Source organism: Limanda limanda, chromosome 14 (assembly GCF_963576545.1).
Source record: "Limanda limanda chromosome 14, fLimLim1.1, whole genome shotgun sequence".
NCBI classification, from domain to species: Eukaryota; Metazoa; Chordata; class Actinopteri; order Pleuronectiformes; family Pleuronectidae; genus Limanda; species Limanda limanda.
In genome coordinates this window covers 11,684,608-11,708,440 of record NC_083649.1, presented here as the reverse complement: position 1 = coordinate 11,708,440, position 23,833 = coordinate 11,684,608, and the positions used below count along the sequence as shown (strand labels likewise).

General features: G+C 42.4%; 1 protein-coding gene across 12 annotated transcripts in view; it reads right to left on the bottom strand.

Annotated features, from left to right (window-relative positions):
- LOC133019403 (transcription factor COE1-A-like) overlaps positions 1-23,833 on the bottom strand; it is a 79,825-nt gene that overhangs the window by 7,705 nt on the left and 48,287 nt on the right. For 5 of the 12 annotated variants that reach the window (XM_061085882.1, XM_061085877.1, XM_061085884.1 and 2 more), the window contains 5 exons: positions 15,773-15,854; positions 14,594-14,735; positions 13,184-13,311; positions 11,543-11,669; positions 3,756-3,844 (listed from right to left, as the gene is read on the bottom strand). In XM_061085882.1, coding sequence (XP_060941865.1) covers positions 3,756-3,844; positions 11,543-11,669; positions 13,184-13,311; positions 14,594-14,735; positions 15,773-15,854 — 568 coding nt within the window. Of the gene's footprint in view, positions 1-3,755; positions 3,845-11,542; positions 11,670-13,183; positions 13,318-14,593; positions 14,736-15,772; positions 15,855-23,833 lie in introns of all 12 variants that reach the window. The other 7 variants (XM_061085881.1, XM_061085876.1, XM_061085883.1 and 4 more) reach the window with 2 other exon arrangements.

Below are 23,833 nucleotides of genomic sequence, written 5' to 3'. Positions count from 1 at the left end.
GCACAGGGATGATGTCATACTTAACATGAGGCCAAGGAGGGATGTGGGGCCAATCACACACGCCCACATAATTAAAAGTATTGATCTGCGCGCGCACACACACACACACACACACTCACTGCTGATTGAGTGAAGAGAGAAAGAGAGTTCCATGGTTTCACGTCTGTATGTTCATGCATCACCAGGATTACTCATACACGCCGGTGCTGACCTCAGTGTGATGCATGACATCAAAATGAGTCGCATAGCGATGTCGGCTGAGTGAGTCACAAAGGAAGTCACCAGTCTGATGGCGGTGACACATACTGGTCAACCTTCCCAACCAAGACTCCTTCACTACCAGAGCTGATCAGTAAGCAGATCTCATCCTGACCTCAACCTGAACCAAACCGAACCACCGAATGAAGACAGTTCCAAATACAATCATTCCTTTAATACATAAAATATTTTGTTCATACTGCCAAAATAGTGCTGCCACTGAGTTTTCTGAGTTTTTTCAAATGACTAAAACCTGAAGCTTGTTCTTGTCAAGTAAACACATTTTCTACCTTTAATACCAGTGGCAACACTATAAAATAGGAAATGCTTGTAAAAACACAATCGCAGGAATGAAATTCGTGCCAAGATAAGTTAAAACAATGAGAAGACCTTGACTGTTTTTTAAGGCTGTTTTTGTCCTAATTTTTCTGCTGCAGTGCAAACCAAGAGGAGCGATTGATTTCTTTGTGCAGCCACAGACATGTTTCTGCTTCTTCTTCTCTCCGTTTCAGACAGATTTTCCTCACGGGTGATTAGACCAGAGTATAAAAACTGCTGTATAGGTTCTTGATTATCAAACGTTTTCAGATTTTTGACAAAACTGAAGAATTTGTCAAGATTCAAAAGTCAGAATTATTCAATTCTGAACCAATATTCACTCTTGATTGTACTGAGAAGCTACTGGTCTGACAGAGTGTTTCTGGGGCAGCACAGCAGCCCTCATTGCTCAAAGGGTTCCGTTATAGTTTAAACTGGACAGTGAAAACAGTCTCCAGGCATCATGGTGTAAATCACTTTCTACAGTAACTGTATGTGTACTTGGATGAAGGCTTAAGAGATCATTGTGACATAAAGTGGCAGCTGAATACTGGTGTGTGTGTGTGTGTGTGTGTGGCCAGCAAAATCCCCTGAATGTTCACTGAACAATTATAGAATCGGCTGTCCACTGGTAATCCTCTCATACACTCCACTGCCCCGTCTGTCAGTCTATCTGTCGTCTGCCTGTTTGTCTGTCTGTGTGTCTGTTGTCAGTCTGTTGTCTGTCAGTCCTTCTGTCTGTCTGTTGTCGGCCTGTTGTCTTGTCTGTTATCTTCATTATGAGGGCTGATCAATACTTGTGACGAGCAGGCAAGTGTGTGTGTGGCGCCAAACAAAACTATCACCGCCCCTCCCATATTAACACACACACACACACACACACACACACACACTGCTGGTGGGCAGCAGTAATAAAGTCTCACGGTTCGATCAACCACTAGTCTGCACAATGATGAATTACCCAGCAATGCACACACACACACACACACAGAGAAACAGGTACAAATGTGTAAGAGAATCCAAATTTCTTTGTCACTCATTGTCTTTTGTAGTTTCTCAGGAGATTTGGTTTCCTCTAGAAGTTGAACTGTTAAAGTCTGTTTTTCATCTCCTGCACAATGTGTTTACAGATCAATAGTCCTCCCCCATGTTTGGCTCTGATTAACCTCTCTGTTGTCCTTTGGTTGGATCTGATACCTGATCAGTGCATGCAGCTTCTCAGTGCAACCTGATAGTTCTCATTGTAGATTTGTCTGAAAATATCTTGTGTGATGATCATGTTGCTTATAATAGGGCTGATGATCCATGGTAATGGTTAAAGAACATGGATGCGGCAAATACAGGGCATATTCTGGCTATTTACGGTTATGAAATCAAATGATCTGGTTAATGATGCTGGTTATAGTAAAATAATGAAATCAACTTTAATTGCAGATTAGTGAGAGGATGCAAACTCTCATGAGTCACATGTGGCAACATAATGTCGACCTCTTTGTCTCTGCTCGAAAAACCAAAAAGACAAACATCATCTGCAACAAAAGGTCAGTTAAATGATGATTTCACTGGGCAACAATTACGTGCCAATCATTATTTCAATCAATCAACAAACAAAATATCGAAAATGCAAAATATTTGATGGTACTATAGCTGCAAGGTGACACTTTCAAAAACAAAATATCTGCATTCGGCTGGTCGGAAAACCAAGATATTTGTTTGGGTATAAAAAGTTTGACATCACAGTTTTAGTTTTATTTCACAAACCAAAATGTAATAAATGAAGTGTGAGAATAGTATTAAATTCATTGATTATTAAAACAGGTCTTATAGTTGTAGCCCTCAGGCTTCCTGCACTGGCTCTGAACACTGGCAAGAGAGTCGCTGAATCGGCCAACATGGACGCAATAACTCTGAAACTCTGCTTTTACCACACTACAACGATTAACTACTTCTTACCTAATCTGCAAAAATTATGATTGAAAAATTCCCTGTTGTAACCATTTGTAATCAGTCCTAAAAAGACACCGTAAAATGTTCCAACAGTCTAAAACACCCAATTTTCCTCATTATAGTGAAGCCACAAACCCTGAGTGTTTGTCCAGTTTCACAACTTGACTCTAAGTTTTAATAACAGCATTTAAACAGCAACGGGCTCATTAACGTCCGAGGCTAAACACTTTGTAACGTACAGTAACGTCCACTGTAAACAAGTGAGAACAATAAACGTTTATGATGATCCACAAACTTCAGCCACACTTGAGGTGCGGAGGGTGTGTGATGTGCGGTTCCCACGGTGATAATGCGCATCTACATTACTAATGATTGCTAACACATGTGCAGGAGCCACGGTGTCGGCACGGCCGCGATGACATCGCAGCATCACCACATCATTGCATCGTGACCAGCGCCCAGGCCTTGATGATGTCACAGCAGAGGCAGCCAATCCTGGATCAGCTCCAGTGGGCATGAGGAGCCAATCGAAAGCAGCTGTTTTTGAAAAGGTCGTGACCCCACCCACCCAGATTCTTACCCAAGTTTAAAGTGAACGTGGTGAGCCTGCACGAGCACACACACACACACACACACACACACACACACACACACACACACACACACACACACGCACACACACACACACACACTTTGAAAGAGTCCCCTCTGCATGTACAGATCAACATGACAGGGTTTTCGTTTTCAAAGCCGAGCTCATCTTTTGGTGCTAATTGTTTACATCTGCGGATCCTTTAAACGCTCTGCTTGATCTCCAGCTGTTAAACAAATAATCAGATATGACTTTCTGATCTGGAGACGATTCAAACACTCACCCTCCAAACGAGGGTTAAGCAGCTCGCACACGCAGAGTTCACAGAGAGGTAGAAACACGAGCCACCAGAGATTTGAAAACACGTATTCGGCTGAGAAATTCAAAAATAACACAAACAAGACCCACACGGAACACATAAACGCATAATTGTTTTGTTCTTAGTGTTTTGAATTTATGTGTGTGTGTCTGCGCGCTGGTTCTTTGATATCAGCAGCTTCTCAGTGTAGCTCAATGCAACTGAGCAACTGCAGATTCGATCTCTGGAAGCGTAAGTCAGTCCGCCTGAAGTGTCCCAGTGAACATCATCAAGTTCACTGGGATTCTTTTGCAAAAGGTGAACATTAATTATTTTGGTTACCTTCGGCAGCCTCTCTGGGTCCCCGGGGTGTCGGGGGATGACTTTCTGAAGCCTCTGGAAACCGTAGTCGATGGTTGGTTCATTCAGTGCTGCAGAAAACAGAAGCGGAAATGTGCTTTATTGTTTATAACAGACAGATCTCATGAGAGAGGCACTTCCTGAGTAAGTCTAGAAAACGGTGCCTGTTCGGAGGTGATGTCATGCTGGGGAGGATGCGACGTAAAAAGTTCCAGCAAAGAAAGTCACTTTTCTGCCGTCGGTCGACATTATTTTCTCCTAAAATGAACAGTGTCCAAAGTGCCACCTCTTGTAAAAACCCACAGAGTAGATTGTATCACCAACAACTACCTAAATAAGCGGTACCAGAGTAAGCTGGTTTATAATGCAATTAAGTAGATCCAACATTTGATATACTAAATGTGTATATAGATTTGTTTATTTTTCACTTCCTTTAAAATGGGAAAATAAGGCATTAGCTGTGGTGGACACTATCTGATATTGGTTATTGCCACATTCGAAGATATTTCCCACTTCCTGTTACCAAAAGGATGTTGTGTCCTATTTGCTGCTCCCTCCTTTTTGCCTCAGTGAAGGGTAAACATGTGTGGTAAGATTTTCCATTCCGCCATCTGCTCTTTCTTGAAGCTTCAACTTTGTTTTTGCACCCTTAACCTCTTTAATGGCGTTTTCAACCAATTCCCAACAGTGTCATATAATGTAAAATACAGCACTGGGGGAAGGAGACACTGACCAGTAAGCGTTGATGGGAAAAGAGAAAACTGACTCTTGCCCCTTGGAGAGAAAAACATAAAAATATGCAGATTCCCTGGGGATTGGATTTCATATTTAATCTAACATGTCTGTTTAAACATCCAGTTGATGCAAAACAACAGAAAGCTAAAGCTGATGATTGTGAACATGAATCAACCAACAATAGTAAAGTGTTCCAGCTCACCAGGCTCCCTGTCTCAGCAGTTTCAGCTGGGAAACAAGATATCTGACGCAAGATTCTTGTTTTAAGCAACAGTATCCTCATTTGAAAACTAGTGTTGAAGCAGAGTAAAGGTATTAAAATGTGATAGTTCACACTTTAGATACAGATACAGAACATCAACATCTGTTCCAGTCAGCAGGGGGGTGCAGGGACTGGTGGGTTGAGGAATGAGGAGAAAGGATAACGTCCTATTTAGTGAGATTCTGTTTAGGCTTTTTCCGTGTTGAAAAATAATGAGCCTGCTCAGCACGATCTGGAGGAGGCGACAGAAGCCTGTGTTTTAGGGAGGAGGGTTTGTGAATGAGAAGCTGTGAATAGGAAATCTTGCTGGAAAAGTGTTGCAGAGAGAAAAGCACATCTTTCAACAACTCCTGTGTGGAGATTCTCCTAAACCGGAGCACTCAACCGCCGGCTGCAACTCAGGATATAGTTTACCATTAAATGTGAAGAATGCAATTTCAATCTAAACAATAAGAAAAAAAAACAGCCCGTCCACTCCGCATCAGCAAATCGGCTTGCTCCCTCACTCCCAGGGACACCTAGCCACTCAACAAAATCAGGACTCTCTCTCCTGTCCTCGCTCCATTTTTCTGGGTTTGAAGACTGTTGGAAACATTATGGATTACGAAAGTCAACAAAATATATAAAGTACTCAAATGACTTCCATGGTGAAAGTACAATGACATACTCAAGTGCTGCTGTTTAACAGTAGGGATCGGTGGGAGCAGCCGTGTGATGGTTTAATGCAACATATAAATGTTCAGAGATGGAGAGACCCGGTGGAGTAGGTAACGGTGTCAAAAGCATCAGTATGATGATAATAGTGCAGGTATAATCTAAAGGGCTTTAAAGAACGTTTAGAGTTCACTTTAATGTTGCAATTACATTCTTCTACAGTCTTTATCCAATCAACACGTCAATCAACTTGAGCTCTGAAAGCTCCGTCAGTCAGTGTGATGAGTATTATGTGTGTGTGTGTGTGTGTGTGTGTGTGTTTATTTATACGTGTCTTCACCCTATTGTTGAACCTAAGGTGTGTGTGAGTAGGAGAGAGAGAGAGAGGGAGAGAAATATGGAGGTAAGAGATGTACGTGTGGGGTCTACAAGTTGTGTGCGTTTGTGCTTCTCTGTGTTTGTGTGCGTGTGTGCGCGCGAGTGCTTCAGTGCAAGTGTGCGTGTGTGTGTGTGTATGTGTGTGTGTGTGTGTGTGTGTGTGTGTGTGTGTGTGTGTGTGTGTGTGTGTGTGTGTGTGTGTGTGTGTGTGTGTGTGTGTGTGTGTGTGTGTGTGTGTGTGTGTGTGTGTGATGTCCAAGTGTGCAGCTGGAGTGATATTTGGTACTTTCCACATCCAGCTTTCATAAATTACTTGCAGCTGAATGTCCTCTGTGTTTTTTTTTTTGTTTCTTTTAGCACATGAGTGTGTGGTTTTTATATGTAAGTCTGTTTTATTATCACATCACACACCCAATTTTCTGGTTTGTGTTGTGTCCGAAACCACATAATTTGTTAGCAGTATAAGTTCATAAATTGTGAGCTGTAAAAATACCAGATGTGAAACTGTCAGGAACAATACTTTCCCCCCTGCTCCAAGGAAACATATTGCTTAAGATTATGATTTTATGATTCACATGTGATAAATGCATCAACACAAGAGAAGAGAAGAGAAGAGAAGAGAAGAGAAGAGAAGAGAAGAGAAGAGAAGAGAAGAGAAGAGAAGAGAAGAGAAGAGAAGAGAAGAGAAGAGAAGAGAAGAGAAGAGAAGAGAAGAGAAGAGAAGAGAAGAGAAGAGAAGAGAAGAGGAGAGGAGAGGAGATGAGATGAGAGGAGGGATTCAGGTGAGAGGAGAGGTAAGTGAAGGAGGAGAGGAGAAAGGGAGCATATGTTAAACCATCCAAAGAAAGGAAGGAAGAAAAAAATAAACCCAGTTATGGTTGAGAAAAACAAAACGACAAAAACAGCTGCCTTACAGTCGGTGGGATATCAACTGTCAGAATTAACTGCCAGTGTCAGATCCACACTGTTTGCATCTCTGGAGACATTTAACCGATGCCAACTCTAATATAACACACACAGACTCACACACACACACACACACACACACACACACACGCACAAGGACACGTATACAACAGGATGACTTTGTGTGGTTTGGATCCCTAAGGTCTTAAGTGTCTCCAACGGACCCTTTATTAATAGAACAACATGTTGTCGATGGCTTTGTGTAGATCTGTTGTACGTGTGTGTACTTTGGAGCCAAAAGGTCGGGTTTCTTAAATGATTCCTTTCCGCACTGGAACAGAAATAGTATCAGTATCAGCAGAAAACCATGCAATTGATTAAAAAGGCAACCGTAACAACAGCTTCCAAAACCAAATGCACCCGTCTCCAACCCTTCAGGAGGGATAGAAAGAGTTGTAAAGAGTTGCTGGTTTGCATGGAAAATAAAAAAGAATTCTCTCCAGCACAGAATATACAGTATCTCAACATCCACTGGCCATTGTGCTGAGGAGGTAAAAGTAAAGTGGTCTTTTTTACAAGAGGTATTATCTTACACCTGGCAAAAAAGTGATTTCCAGCACAATGCGTCAAAGTGTCTTTGCTGGTTTCAGACAAACACAGACAACCTTTCCTTATCCATCGTCCACAATGTTGAGCTGTAGTAAGTGTAGTATATTTAATAAGTGGCAACCTAATGTCTAAGCAAATTGTTGGTGCATTGGTCTTGCAATTGTGCGATTGACCGAATAAAGCTGGTTTGAAGTAATTGTAGCAACATTTCACTATTTAAAGAGTGGATTATCAATCTGAGCCTACATAGATGGGCTCACAACATGTGAACACTGCTTGTGACACATCATCCATCTCTATCATATAAATCTGCCATGGAGCAAGTGAGCATTGCCAAGTGCGCTTTCTCCGTGTGCTTTAGACCAGGTGCTTAGATTGTTAAAATAGAGCCGTAAGAATTTACAACCGGCCTGGCAACCCTGTGAGAGTATTTTGAGCTACATGCTAACATCATGAAGAACATTTATGTATTCCACCAGGGACTCCCCACTGAGAGCTATTTTTCAAGATTGTCCTGGCCAAGAAAGGCAGCAGCAACAACACTGAGTTACATAAAAAGAAATTTAACAGAAACACATTGTGAACAGATTGTCACAAGTTAAAAATCCAAGGGGTCACATTGTATGTGTCTCACACACTAGTTTCCTGAGGGATGCACGGTGAACACTCGCAAACAAAAGGAAAAAATAAAATGGTTCCATTCCATGTAAGTTTCCTGACAGCTGCAAGCATCACTGTTGGAAAACAACTACCAGGGACACCTCAGCCGACATGAAGCCTGAACCTGTTTCATCTCAACTCATCCTGCCACCCTGCTCCCCATGAAAGCATCCCAGCATGAACCCCTCCTGCTCTCCTTTACCTCCCCCCTCCTCACGCCTCCCTCTGTTCTGCTCAGCCCCCCCACCCCCCCTTTCTTAACTACACCTTCTGCCACTTTCATCCAACCCTCCGTTCTTCCATCACTCCTCCTCCACCCCTCGCTCTTCCTTTCAGAGGCCAGTGCTGCCTGCGGATCAATACTCATAGAAGTTTCATGAGGACGGACCCTCCACTCCTGTTTCACAATAAAAATGTGAAGAGAGGAGGGAGACAGAGGAAAAGCAGAGGGAAGGAGGGAGGGGGGGTTGTGTGCGAAAGAGGCATGGCGAAATCGGGAACAAAAATATCGTCTGTGTTGAAGCTGTGTGTCTGAGATTTATTATACAACAGCGATATTTCTCTTGTCATCATTTGGCAGCCTTTAAACAAAAGAGTGCAAGGAAGAGAGGAGAGGGTGGGCAAGGGAGGACGAGGGGAAATAAAGAGAGGCCATGTGGGTGAAAGGACGAAGAGGGCTGATGTAAAACGAGAAGAAGAGGAGGAGGGGGAGGAGGCGAGAGGAGGTGTGGTGAGATCGATTCTCTGGCCAGCCAGCAGTTCAATACCACTGAATTATTGCTTCATTCTTCCCCTTATGAGATGAGATCTCTTTCTCTCCAGCTCCTCTCCTCTCGGCGACTCTCCGTGCGTCTGTATATGTGTGTATGTACATGTGTGTGTCTGAATATGTGTGTCAGTATATGTGTGATCCACTTAGGAGCGGATCAATACTTTACAATCTGGTTTTAAAAGTCCACCTTTCTTTTGGTCTTTCTTTTGTGACCTGTCTCTCTTCCTTTGTCTTCGTGCTGTCTCACCCTCCGTACTTCGGTCTTTCAGTGTCTCCTGTTGTGTCGGGAACCGAAAGTTAAATTCCTCATAAAAGAGAGAAAAGTCAAAAAATTGTGAGGCGTATTTAGCTTTACTAAAACTTCCTTCTCACAGCTGAGGTTTGGATCTTTAAGCAGCTGCATTGATGATAAACCGGCTCTGTGTGTCAGTGTGTGTGTGTGTGTGTGTGTGTGTGTGTGTGTGTGTGTGTGTGTGTGTGTGTGTGTGTGTGTGTGTGTGTGTGTGTGTGGTCATGTGCGTATGTAATGTCTCTGTGTGTGAGACGAACTATTGATTGTCACTTTGTAACATTGTGTGTTTATATAGAGTGTGTGATGCAGAGAATGTTAATGTTTCCCAATAGGCAGATGAAGCAGCCATACGGCTCAGCGTGTGTGTATGTGTGAGTGTGTGTGTGTGTGTGTGTGTGTGTGAGTGTAGACTATGTGATAGACCATCTGTTTACCAGACTAGTCACCATCTTTCCCTCATATCTCTCTGATTTACAATTACTTTCAACTCCTGCCCCTGTTTGAAAGTGTGTGTGGTAAGTTGTGTAAGACATGACTCTAAGCAAGTGTGGGCTTTGTGTGTCTTTACATCTGTGTGTGCGTGTGTGTTGTTGCACAATCGCGTGTGTTCTCTCGTGAGCGTGTTTAATTGCTCCGTCCTTACACCCAGAGGCAACCACAGCTCGAGCACCGAGAACCCACAACGGCCAATCAGCTTTCATCACCAGCGACCTTTCACCAGTGACTTCCAGAACCAAGTCGACCTTGAGGCAGGGTCAGGCAACCGCAGTAACGGATCGCGTTTCCTGGGTCACATGTTGAAGCGATCAGCCAATCGCGAGGTCACAGGGGGTCACTGCCGCCCAATAGGAAAAGCAGTTAGATGCCAGACGGACCAATTACCAGTCGGCTGGCCTCAGGGTCAGACCAAAAATGTTTTGACTCAAGAATATTAAAGGAAGAAATCAGAGTATGTTTGTCTGTACGAAGAACTTATTTAACAATTGACATAATGATCTTATTTAATGTGCTAAATGTTGTTTTGTTTGACTGCACTTTACAGAAAACCACTTAGCAATGAGCTCAGGTACCACAAGTCTTCGTCTAGTCAGCCAATGTCTTCTTCTTAGATTTTCATATTGTTATTATTGAATTTATGTATGCAACCTGTTGCTGAAGGTGATTTTATTGCCATTTACAGACACAAACTCCTGAAAATTGGGTGTGGTCATTTTCCTGAGTTTGCATATGAAGAAGGCAGCAGGAGATTCTGAGGCTCAGACATGTTCACAACAACAGCTGAATGTGTGCAGCACTGAGTCGTGCAGGAGGCAGGGACCTGACAAATAATTCTGCTGTAAAGATCACATGTTTTTCATTACAGCACACCGGCGTAAAACATAATCCCAAAAATCTCTCCAATCTCATTTGAAGAAACTGACTTGAGAGTTCCCTCATCACATTCAGCCCCTCCAGAAAGTTTCGGGGGGAAAGTGTCAGAATTTGGATCCATGTCTTGGAAGAAGTTCAAACTTCCTTTCCTTTATTCTGAATGACTGCAGCTGAAACACAAAACTCAACATTTCCTCTGCGTCCTCAACAGGAAATATTAAAACTTTCCCGAACCTGACACTGACTGTAAAACTGACAATTTATTCATGCCAAGTTTTTTTCTTTTTTTTCATCATCATTGATCAGGCTTAAATCCTCATCTTTATCTTTGGTTAATTACCAAGGTCATTAAATGTCTCGTACCTCTAATAACTCATAGAGCAGCTGTTTTATTTGTCTGTCTCTCTCTCTGTGAATGCCGTCATCGTTACGGTGTGATGGAGCCATGTTGAGCAGATCAATACCAGACATCGCATCACCTCAATCCATTTCCACATGTAGTGTATGTGCGAACAAAATGAGCAAGCACACACTTACACAAACGCACGTTTTTGTCCTTTCTCTCCTCTGAGACAGGCCGGAGATCTTGAATTTAGCAGGAAAACACTCTCTCACAGTCAAGAACCCGGTCAGGAATCAGACACACTTTTCCAACATTGCGTATTTGTGTGTGTTTGTGTGTGTGTGTTCAATGTCTGTGTTAGTAAACTGGGTGTTCTGGATGATTTCACTAATGACTTCAGTATGGAGCGCTATAAAGAGCAGACTGTTTAATTGTAGCTGGTTTTAACGAGCCTCTGATTATGGCAACATTCTAACGAGTGTGGGTTGTTAATGGTGACTAATCTGCAGTCATTAGTTCAACACTGTCTGGCCTGAGAGTGAACTGCAACTCGTGGATGCTACACACACACACACACACGCACAGGAGAAGGCTATTACATATGCAAACAAACATTTCACAAACAATGAAAAATGAAACCTGCTCTTGAGAAACAAGAAAAAAAATACAGCCATATATTTATGTGGAGAGAGTGCACATATTTGTGTGCTTTTACCATTTGAGTGTGCTTTTGAGAGTGTGCGTATGTGTGCTTGTGAGTGTGTGTGTGTGTGTACAGTGGACATACCTGTATAAATGAACCTTCCTGGTGTGCCCTTGCAGAACTGTTTAGATTTGTAAGACAGAGTGACCTCGACGACCCCGGGAATGTGTCTGGGAGGCGTCTGCACCCGGATGGCATGCGGCGTGATCAACTGCAGGAGGAACGTGGCGAACAAGAGTCAGTGTCACAAACACACATCAGAAATACACCTACATCTTAAGTTCTGATGGGATCTGGTTGAATTATGTCGTATTAAACATAGAGACAACCAAGAGCCATTTTTAACTTTGAATCTGACTCTGGATATAGTTTTGATCACTGCAATATGTGATAATCTTTAAGGATGCTTTTGCGTAAACGTGCTTCCTGGAGCTCCACTCTTGAGTTTATTTAAGGTTATGGTTTGAGATTATTGCATTTCCACTTGTTAATGTGGTGAAAGGCATCGCTTGCTGAGCTGTATTTACATTTGGATTTGGTGCATGTTTGATTTACAGATCCTGCACGTGAATTTAATGTTTGCAGCAAACATACATTTTTATGTTGTTTCAGCTAAAAATGACATACTTCTCTATCTTATGTAGAATACATTTGAAGTTTTGTACATGTGTATTGATTTAAATCTTCTCAATAGTAAAAATAAGTGTCTCATAATCTTATGTGAAATGGAAAAAAATGTTGCAATGCCACAAAAATGAAAATAAGCTTTAATTAAATTCTGAATACAGATGTATATTAATATTTATGTTCTGCTATTCGGGGCAAACCATTTAGCATCATGTTTGTAGAGATGTTTCTCAAGTACTATTCGAGTACTATTTAGTATTTGGCCAAATATGTGTAGGTAGGAGGAAGAGATAGAGATAAAAAAAAATAATTGGCACACATAACCAATCACTTTCCGCTAAGATTTTTCAAAACTGTTTCTCGCCTCGGAATTAATAATGAGGCTGAGTGGAAATGAAACATTTGGTTGGCCAAAGTCCATTAGGAGCCAGTGTGAGGAACGCCAAGAGAGCTGAGTCAGTTTGAACTGAACTGAACTGAGACTCTGTACACATGTTAGTGTGTGTAAGTGTGGCTCTCAACACTGTAAACAAACCCCTCAGCTCTTAACACACACACACACACAAACTCATCCACGTATGCCAGCATGTACACACACACACACACACACACTTAGTGTTGTTGTTGGAAAGGAGCCATGGTCGCTCGGCGCACACGGTGAGTGGAGTCAGAAGACAAATAAACATTCTGTAGAGGAGTGGCGTGGGGGGAAAGTATGATAGTGAGCCCTGTATGTGTGTGTGTGTGTAAGTGTGTGTAAGTGTGTGTTTTTGCGAGCATTAAGCCGATGGCTATCAAAATCTGCTGATTGGATCAGTATTCCAGAGAGAAAGAGACAGAGGGAGTGTGGGTGAGAGAGGGGCTGCAGTTGCTTGTTGGTGGGGACTCATTAGAGAGGTAAACCTCGTTTCGACAAACATTAAGACACACACACACACACACACGCACGCACACACACATGAGCACACAGTTAAGAGCCTGACCATGAGGAAAAGTATGTTTTCATATTGAATTACTTCCAACGGTCGGAGGGCAAAAGCACACAGTCGAGGGGCTGAAACAACACGGAGACTGGATGCTGATTGCTGGCAAACTCACCTCGCTCCAAACCAGCATGGTACCGAAAATGACTTGGAGACCATCGAAGAAGTTGTCTCCGATGATGATGACTGTAGCGCCCCCCGTGGTCCAACCCTCACTGGGACTGATAGCTTTAATGCAAGGAGCTGCTCCTAGGGCGAAGTGGAGGATTAGAGAGGAGAGGGGGGGGGAAGTAAAAAAATAATCGAATTAACATACTATATGAGATGCATTCAAACTCAACAGTTGTTGAGTAAAACCCACAAAATCCACATTCACTCGACAGACACGGTTGTGGGAAAACATTTTTTTCCATTAAACGCCAGAAAGTCTCTAAACAAGGAGGGAAATCTGACCTGAAGTCTGCAACGTCTCAAGCTCATATTTGTTCATGCAACACACCACTGCTAAACACTGCTATTCAAAGATTTATTTTTCAACTTATACTTAAGTAGAAAAAGTTTCCTCATGTAAATATTGGTAAAAAGATTACATGGATGAAGCAAGTAATTGCTGACGTTTTTTTTTTCATTTTAAAAAATTTAATCCATTTTCTTATTGACTTTTTAAGATAAAAAGTAGTTTTCAGACATGAGAAGTTTGCTTTTCACATATAAAGAACGCAGCAGGAGATGGTACGGAGCAGGTAAATGTGTGGAGCCGTTGACTTTTGCTTTCTCACATTCAGGATCATCTCAGTCTGAAAGCAGCTTAAGTTAGAAAAGGACTTCTTCCAAACCCGCTTACTGTGGGAAGACCAGGAAAATAAATGTTCATGCTCTGTCATAGCGTGTATTATACATTTTAAATGGGATATGATATTCAAGCCTCATCTTGACAGCATATCTTTGCGTCCTTTTGGGTTTATGTATTGTCTGTTTATCCCACATGTCGCCTCTGTGAGACAGACTGATGCCAGATTACCGCAGATCCTTTTAAATAATAACTTGACGTGGATAAAAACACACAAACAGAAGGTTGGGTGTGTGTCATGGTATTTCTAACAGACTGGGTACACTCGGCTTTATGTCACATCAATATTGTCTGAATAAGCTCATATTATTCAATTCAATATCACAACAATAAAAGCTTGTCTGTCAAAAACCAACACTTGTCTGTGTGTGTGTGTGTGTGTGTGTGATTATCAGTATTCAGCTGAAACACAACAACACCTCTTAGTCTGGGTTTATTTATGAAAAAGAAGCATAATTACATTAGACCAGTGTGTGATTGTGTGTGTTTGTGTGATTTTGTGTGTGTGTGTAGTAAGTTGGATTAGCCAGATGGAGGGGCAGGAATCACCTGATAGGATTAAACCATCAACCATCTGGTGGCCATGCTGCTCACACTCACACATAATCATGGGGACACACACACACACGTCCACACACACGTCCACACACACAGACACAAACTCTCTTGTGTTACCGTGGTCTAGGTAAGACTGCGTTCCTTCCACGGGGTCGAGTCTGCGGGCCCGTCGGCCATGTTTGGAGTTGTTGTGCACAAACATGTTGTCGGACACGGAGAGGACATGTCCCTCCACGCTCACCGTGGTCGATACCACCACCTGGAGAGAAGCAGGGGATTGGGCAAAGAGGGGGATTGGTGGTTGGGGGAAAAGGAAAGTGAGGAGGTGGAAGTGGAAGAAGAAAGAGGTAAGAATGAAAAAAGAGGGGGGGGAGAAGAGCAAGAGAGAGCAAAGGGGGAAAAATGAAAAGCAGAAATGAGTAATTACAAAGTTGGGATCATTGTAAGGAGGAGTTAAACGCATGAAACTGTGAAAAGCTCTTTAAGTGTAACCCGTTATCACAGCTATTACCATCAGCCTCAACACACACAGTATGTATGTGTGTGTGTGTGTGTGTGTGTGTGTGTGTGTGTGTGTGTGCGTGTGTGTGCGTGTGCGTGTGTGTGGTGTCTATCCTCCTCTGTTCAATAGTTCCTGATGGGTCCGGCCCTTAATTATCTCCCAGGGAAACAGAGCTGTCTTCTTTGGTTCCACTACAATAGAGCTGCACAATTAGAGGCACAGATACTGTCACACACTCGCTACTGTACGACTCTGTCTCGCTGTCCTGTCTCACACACACACACACACACTCACACACACACACACTCACACACGCACACCAGCAGAAATACATATCGCACACATACTCTCACACACGCGTGCCCTGGTAATAAATCCATGAGTATCTCTTGGGCGTCCACCTTCTCCACTCCAACTAAAGTGGTGTCTTCCTGATTGTATTCTGGCTGTGAAGACAAGGAAATAATAGAGACTGCACCACACTAAATCTTAATCACAACCCCACGTCCTTTCTTTCTTTCTTTCTTACTTACTTCTCCAACTCCCTGCTTTTGTGTGTATATTTATGTTCTGACTAGTCAGGGTCAGGACCTCATGTTTCCTGTGAAGGCGCTGATAGCTTATTTACTTACACAGAAACACACACACACACAGAGACATACACACACATTCCATTGTTTGTGTTACTGCAACCATAAAGCTATGTGTGTTATTATGACTTACGGGGAAGCGTAAGAAGGATAAGCTTGACAAACAAAACAGAAGAAAAGAATCACAAGGATTGTGGTTTCTACCTGGAACCTCCTCATGTCCCGTGGGTTCCCCGCGTTCTTTAAACAGTTCTGGTTGCACTTCAGGAAAAACTTGAGGAAGAATCTATGGAAACAGAGAGGGAAGGTACAGTTTGAGGATAACATTTTAACATCAGACCACCTCACTACATTCCTTCAGGAAATGTGATTTCAAGCCCAGTTTCCAACATTCACTGCAGACAGATCCCCAAATACAGACACAGAAATTAATATTTCATACTGTTCGAATTTAAAAATGAATTTCCACGTTGATAGGTTGCAGTTTGTTTGTTCCGACTGCTTTGAAAAGCCAAATGAACACAGATGAAGGTAAATAAAACAGGACAGTCTAGCAAAACCAGTGAATATGTGGTAATATTCAGACCTGAACATCAGAAAATGTATGGACCCAGTTTTCTGGAGGTTGTCTTTCATACTTTTGAATTTTTCCTGCTGTGTTCTCACATGGGCTCACTCGGGCATTTCAGTTTGGGGCTTTCAGGAGAGTTCCAGACAAAAGTCCAGAGCAACTGACTCGGACTACGTTCTCTCACAGCATATTTCGGGAAAATGTGCAGAGTTCAGTGCAGTTGTGAAAGACGCCTTTATAATTGTGAGGCAGTTTGAGGAAATCTTAGGTTTCACCTTCGGTTATATCCACTATGCTGCCTTTGTCTTTTCTGTTCAATATGAACTCTTTCCATGATATGATTGAGAAACAGTTTGAAAAACAACTTTCAGGATGTGGTGGTGGTGTTTTCTTTCTGCTAAACCCTGATGTCATTTCTTTCAATAAGGGGAACTATGTTGACATTGGTTGTTTTAAACGGGACCATATGTCAGGAATCTTTACTACAGAACCAATCAAACACACAGATGGCCATCGCCAGCAAACAAACACATCCAGGTTGTGTTTTGGTGCGAACCAGCTGGCCGGCCTGGCAGGACCAACATGGCAAAATCACACAAAAAAAACACAGACTCACACATGTTCATTTGTTTGGGACATCTGTGTGTTACCGTTCAATAAAAGTCATAATGTAATACAAGCCCACTGCAAGATAATACTGCACACAAAGTTTGACATGACATGTCTTTCTCCTGCTTGTAAATAAACAACCTTATTTTCTTTATAGAGTTGTATGAAGTTTCTTTTCAATTCAATATGTCTGTCAGCAGGATTAGTCAAAAACTGGGATGAGGCATAATGCAAGGAAGATTGAATTTTTCCACTTTCTTTAACATGGCGAAAATAGGGCGTTAGGATTATGGCAGAGGTATACACTCTCCAGTTACCTCTTCCTCTTTATATCGTCTTTAATCAGAGTGCTATCTTCATCTTAATTTAAAAAAATTGTGTACTTAAATAATCTGAACTTTTCACAAGTCTGCATCACCTCTGTTCTCCTGTGGCTGAGCCTGGTGCTCCTCTGTTGATAAGATGACAGCTCTTGAACTGGACCACCAGAACAAATCAGAGGTGTGCGCTTACAGTATATATATGTGTGTGTATGTGCGAGCATGCACTGCGCATGTGAGTGTGTGTGTAAGTGTGTGATGGTGCAGCACAGCCCAGTGGCAGGTCTGAGTGTAAAACTCTGCGTTAACGAGCTCAGGCTTCGTTAGAACACCAGCACTGGGATTCTGCATGGCTAATTATCTTGACCTCTCACCCCCGGGTGACAGCCTATCACAGCAGAGGACAGCAACGGTGACCCCTGCTGACCTCCCACTGTCTAGTCCTTCTCACAACACTAGCATAGCGTTAACACGACCACCTCGGCTGACCCTCCCCTGTATATCTCTGTGTAGAGGAGGTGGCTGGGAGGATCACACACTCCCCTGCTCATCCGCCTGAAATATGAAGACTAACTAAGGCAGTGTTTGGGAAAAAAAATCACAATCCTCTTAGTATCTCACAAAAACGTCCTGCATTTAAATATATTTATGAAGTCTTTAACAACAGTGTACAATAAAGTACAAAGTGTAGAATTATTTCTGTAAAGTTAAATGACTTGTTATCAAGGGTGGGGAACCTCCAGGCCACAAAGTAATTCAAATCTACTCAATAATTCTCGTTTTCTTTAACAGAAAATAACTTAACATATACAAAAGGTCGGTCCCTTTTGGTTGTAAGCCTGTTCAGCTCATTGTCAGGGTGGAGGAAACGCGTTTTAAAACTTAAGCCTTAAAAGTCGACAAATAGACATTTTTTCAAGAGAAATATAAAAGAGAAGTCAGTGTACCTTGTTTCCATTTTTTACTAACATAAAAAGAAACAGCCAAGATTGTGTGTGGGATCACTTCTGAGTTTGATATGAGGGAGGGATTATTGTCAAATCATGCACAGCTCAACCAAAGGTGAGGATTTGTTAGAGCAAATAGCTGCAAGAAGCATCATGATCATCATCATCATCATCACTACCATCGGACATCAGACACCTTGCCAAGGAGAGGTCAGTGTTATATATGATATGTATCAATAATTTAGTGTGGCCTCCAAAGAATTCTATAAAAACTGAAACGACCCTTGACAGAAACATCTTCCCTACTCCTGATTTACATAACAGTTACTGAAATTAAAAAATATATATATACAGATGCCCCGAGATGAAGTATTAGAATCTATAAAAGGAGAGAAATATTTGCAATAGTAAATCCCTACAATTACTGAAATCAGCATTGTCCACATCAGCTAGTGAGCTTCTTCTGCTCAGCCTTTACTGGAACACTGTTACCAGCACTTTAGCCCTTTATATCTTTTACTTGCTTGAATCACAGAAACCTGTAAACACTGTTTCCATCTCATCTTTACTGCTGCATCACTGAGAACATTTAAACATTAAATCATCACCTAAATCATCTGATGCATCCACTCATTCCCCCTCTCAGTGTATTCACACACCGAATCATTTCAGCCAATCATGGGCTTGTTTCGCTGGTGAGCTGATGATCTCGCTCATTATTTCTCATATTTCCGAGTCTACTGCTCGACTCCTACGTTTCCTCTCCCTGAATGCCAGCGGAACATATTCTTTATTTCCATGCTGTGCGTGTGCGTTCCTTCTCCCCCCGTCACTTGACCCCATCTGGCCTAATCAACTCTACTGCAAAAAGCCTTGCAGCTAAATGCTCACGAGGCACCTGGTGTGAATTGATTGGCCGGTCCAGTCGCTGGTCATTAAGAGGCCTCCAATTAAACCGGGCAATTATAAGAGCCTGAATGACTCTGGGGGAGGGGAGCACTCTCCCCTCTCCCCCTCCGTCTCCCTCCCTCTCTCCGAGGCGCGATCATGTTCAAGTGATATCAGCGCTGTTGACCTTTGCTATATTGCAAGTACTGCACTCAGAGAGCTGACCCAACACCAGCCCTGCATGCTGCAAACACACACACACACACACACACACACACACACACACACACACACACACACACACACACACACACACACACACACACACACACACACACACACACACACACACACACACGCACACGCACACGCACACGCACACACGCACACGCACACACACACACACACTACAGCGTTTGGGTGAGTTGTTGCTGACAGGTGGGAAAATGTGCAGGAGTCAGTTAGTGACAGACAAACGGAACAACAGATCTGTGCTTCTCCGTCTCCTCTCCGTCTCCCTGCTTTCTTTAGATGTCTTATTGCAACCGCCTGCCAAGTTACTTGGCAGAGCTTTCTGACAGAATCGTAGAAAGTTAAAAATCGTATGAAAAAAAAATTAAGATGGCAGGCGACAAAGGAGAAGGAAGGAAGCTTTTACATAATTGCTTCTTTTTATTGTTTCTTCTACCATTTTTCAAAGATTGCTTTTCTATATATGTTGCTTCATTTATCAGAGAAAACGACAGGAGACATAAGAGAAAAGGAAATGCAACAGTTCTGTTTGAGTTGAACCAGCAACACTTACTTATAGTAACTCACATAAAGATGGCAAAGGCCCGGTTTAAAAAGTTCACATTAACATCCGACACAACATGTGTATTTAGATTTGACAGTCGTCTTTCTACACCACAAACATGACATCACACCATCCTCCCTAACCAGCCTCTTGCTGCAGGTAGTAAATGTAACGCTTCTTTCATTCGTACCAAAATAAGTTGCCTTTGAGCATAAATCAAGCCAGTGATGACATCTCCTAAGAATTGTGCAGTGTTTGCTGTTGCAGTAAAGTTGTATAGAAACATGATTTGTTGGCGTCGCCACACTACGATGCTGTGTGTTGTTTAGCCTCTAAACCAGAGTAATGCAGCAAACCACCCCTGCATGCTGTTTTTTTTTCTTAGCCTGTTAGCCATGGCGTAGTAGTGAACAGCACAGTGACATCCATTATTCAGAGGCTGAGATGGCAATTATGGCTCAGAGCACAACTGACATTAATATTTAATATATTGGGCTAACACAGACCTGCAGAGAGAGACAGGAAGTGACAGAGCGATGTGATGGAGGGGGCGTTGGGATGTGGGGAGAGAGAGAGAGTTACACTGCGGGGATGGGGAGGGGGGCAGAGCGAGTGTGTACGAAGAAGAAACAAATGGTGGAGAGGGAATGAAGAAAAGAGGATTGTGGGAGTTTTGTCTCGAGCGCTCTCCTGTCATTTCAACAGTCACAATGCCAACAGGGCAAGGGTGACATCCGGGGGAATTCCAGCTTTGTGTGTGAGTGTGTGAATTAGCGTGGATGTCTAAGACTGAGTGCCTGTGTCCGTTTTATTCCCTTAAGACTTGCTGTTTTACAGAGCCAAGAAAAACAATGCTGTCTTGGAAGCAAAAAAAAGAAAGAAAGAAAAATAACCCAACAAAAATCTCTCCAAAGCAAAGTTGTTGCTGACAGGTGGAGGAATCGCAGCGAGTCAGTTAGTGCAGACAGACGGAACCTCGGATCAGTGCCTCTGTCTCCGTGCTTCCTTTAGATGTCTTACTTCACCTGCCTGCCAAGTGTGTTGGCAAAGCTTTCTGACAGGATGACGGTTTTTCACGATTTTCCTCTGCGTGCGTGCAAGTGAAACGACTTGCTTATGCCCGTGGGCCTGTCTTCACGGCCCGTAACCGGTCTGTTAGCGGGGGCGTGCCTCACAGAACCATACAGCACGGTTTGCAAACAACATGCTTGAATATAATTACTTTAAATACCATGGAATATCACTATCTCTTAACAATACTGCAATAATCACAGCAGTAGTGACCAGCTTCACGCTTTTCCCTCTCATCTGTCATTTCGAATAGCTAATCCAGCTGATATGTGCAGAGTGACTTTCCCTCTCCGTCTGTTGATCTGTCAGACATCAACTTCCTGTTTCCTGTTTACACTGAGTTCTTGTTATTGTTCAGTGTTATGACATCAGATAGCGTTGCCGGGGCCCCACGCCTGCGATTGAAGCAGTCAAACAGTAGGAAAAACAAGGATGTGGAATACTATTCGGCTCTTATCACAATAGTAATAATGTGATAATCTATTGCTTCCTGCCGGGGGTGGGGGGGAATGCTTGTTTTTACTCTGCCCTGTAGTGTCTTGTTCACAATCACTACAGCAGAGATAACCCTAGCGAGATTGCAAGTTCATTGGGATCATTAGATACAGACCAGAAGTCTTCTGAGGAATAAACTGATAAACTGAGGAATCTTTTAGTTTTTATTCTGACAAGATTTAAAAACCAGAGAGATTTAGAAAACAGGAGGAAGCAGTGAGATGAGGAGGAATCTGAGGAGGAGGATGAATTCATTTTACTTGGAAAGACGACTGGAAATCCACTTAAGTCTTGGTTGAAAAATGTGTGACTTTTATCAAGTCTTACATAACCTGGAAACTATTCTGATACTGCCAAAATAAAAAAAAAATTATAAAGCTCTAATCTGTATGATGGCTCCAGACTGAAGGGAAACATAACTTGGTTGTGTATGACAGTAAAGAAATGTGAAGGAATTGTCAAATGTCAAATATTTGGAAATTAAGCTTGTAAAATGATTTATTACTGACTGCAATTACTATCTGACAGTTAACTAATGATTCAGCTTTAAAATAACCAGCCTCACAGCCATCATATGATCCAAGGACAACAAAACCTTAAAATCAAGATATGTAACATTGCTGTTTTCTGACGTGAACTCCATGGTGGGGAAGTGTGTCTTTCACATATGAACAACACAAAAGGAGATTGTCCAGGTTCACAACAGGAAGATCTCCTGGATTGCCAGGGGATGGGGTGGCATGTGGGTACAGCGCGTAGGAGGCAGGGAAGGAAGTATAAATTCACAAGTTGTTGTTTACAGCACATCAACTGGCGTCGGCTCTCATGACCAAAAGCTATTGATCTCATTGTCTTCTTCGTGTAGAACAACACTTTTTCATCCTGAGATATTTACATTGTTGTTTCAATATTGCGTATGTATTTGAAATGTCATCGACACACATCCACTTGTTGTGAATTTTCTGGACAGTTTCCTGTTGTATTATCCCATGGGCTCACTTGGATGTTTTTACGTACCTTTTACTCAGAATTCTGTGCATGTCTGAGATCAGCAAATCAAATAAATGAAAGAGGGTGTGAGAGTATATGATGTAATTTGCAAAAGAAAAAATTCATAAAACAATGGACCTGGGAAGAAATCCACATGCATACATAAAGTAACAGGATCATGAGAGCGGTGGAAGACGAGTGGCGAGATTAAGAAGCCGAGACACGGAGGAGAAAGCGCTAGTAACTGAGGGGGGGAGAGAGAGAGTGGTCGGGAGCGAAATGAAGTGCGAGCGAAAGAAAAAAGCCAGTGGAGGAGGAAGGGAAGCGACGGAGGGAGTGAGGGAGGGAGGGAGGAAATTCGTGGGAGAGAGAAAAAGAGTTATGCGAGGGAACAAGACTTAAGAGAACTGAGCAGAGCCGAGCGAAGCGGAGTTATTTTACATAATGGTGGTTGATATGCATAGAGGTAATTGATAGTTGAGCCGCAGCCCAAAACACACCCAGCTAGCTGTCAATCACAGCTCATGTCCCTGGAGATATGCTAATGATGATGATGATGGGGGGGCTTAGCTTCATATTGCTATCATTACTATTAATGCTGTCATTGTTGTCATCGCTGGATATTTAAATGACAGAGCAGGCCAGGGTGGTGATAGCCAGGATGTATGAAGCCTGTGTCTGCCAGGGCTAAGATGAAGTGAGTATTAATAACTTGTACAGCAGAGGTATGGACCCGTACAAGTGTCATTACATCATTGTTACATGTAACTGTGACATGGATGTCATCAGTTTGTGACACGGCAGCACAATGTTGCTGAGAGTGACACATAATCATTAACCGTTGGCCATGAGCAGCAGCTGTTTCACCGAGATCTGGATCTGGGATTTAAACGCCAACACGCTGATGTAGTGAAAACTATTTTCTAGAGCAGAATCCATGCAAAGGTGGGTTAGTGTCCTTAGCCAGAGACTTTATGTTAATTGCATATGTTTCACATATTGGTGAGTAAACTTTGGATCTGCAACACAAACAAGCAACTTATGCAACCTGGAAAATCGGCAAACATCCCAAGCCACTAGATTGGCACTCAGCAGAGCGCTTAACACCGCCAAGCCCCAACAATCCTGCATAGGATTGCCTAGTTCTTACAGTAGAAATATAAAAGAAAATATTCCTTTCATTAATTCCCAAGAAACTGACAGATCTGGATCCACGCCCAAATTCTCCATATTCATTTGGCTTTATTTCTAAAGCAGTAAAATATATGTAAAACCCAAGAATGCAGGATATGTCTCTGCATTGACAGTATCTCAGCTACTCATTGGTGGTAGGTGCAGGTTTGTGGTTATAATTGTTACCATACAACAGCAGGGAAAATCTATTCCCCCATTGAAAAAGTTTGAAATCAAATAGATCTCAATTTTTATTTGGATCAGCTCCAAATTGTACATTGATACCAAGCCATTAAAGATGTAAGATTTTTTTTAATCACACTTTGCACATGGTTCTCTGAGAAATAAAGGAAAATGTATAAACAAAATGCCTTGAACTGCAATGTTTATCCTTTCCCAGACTTT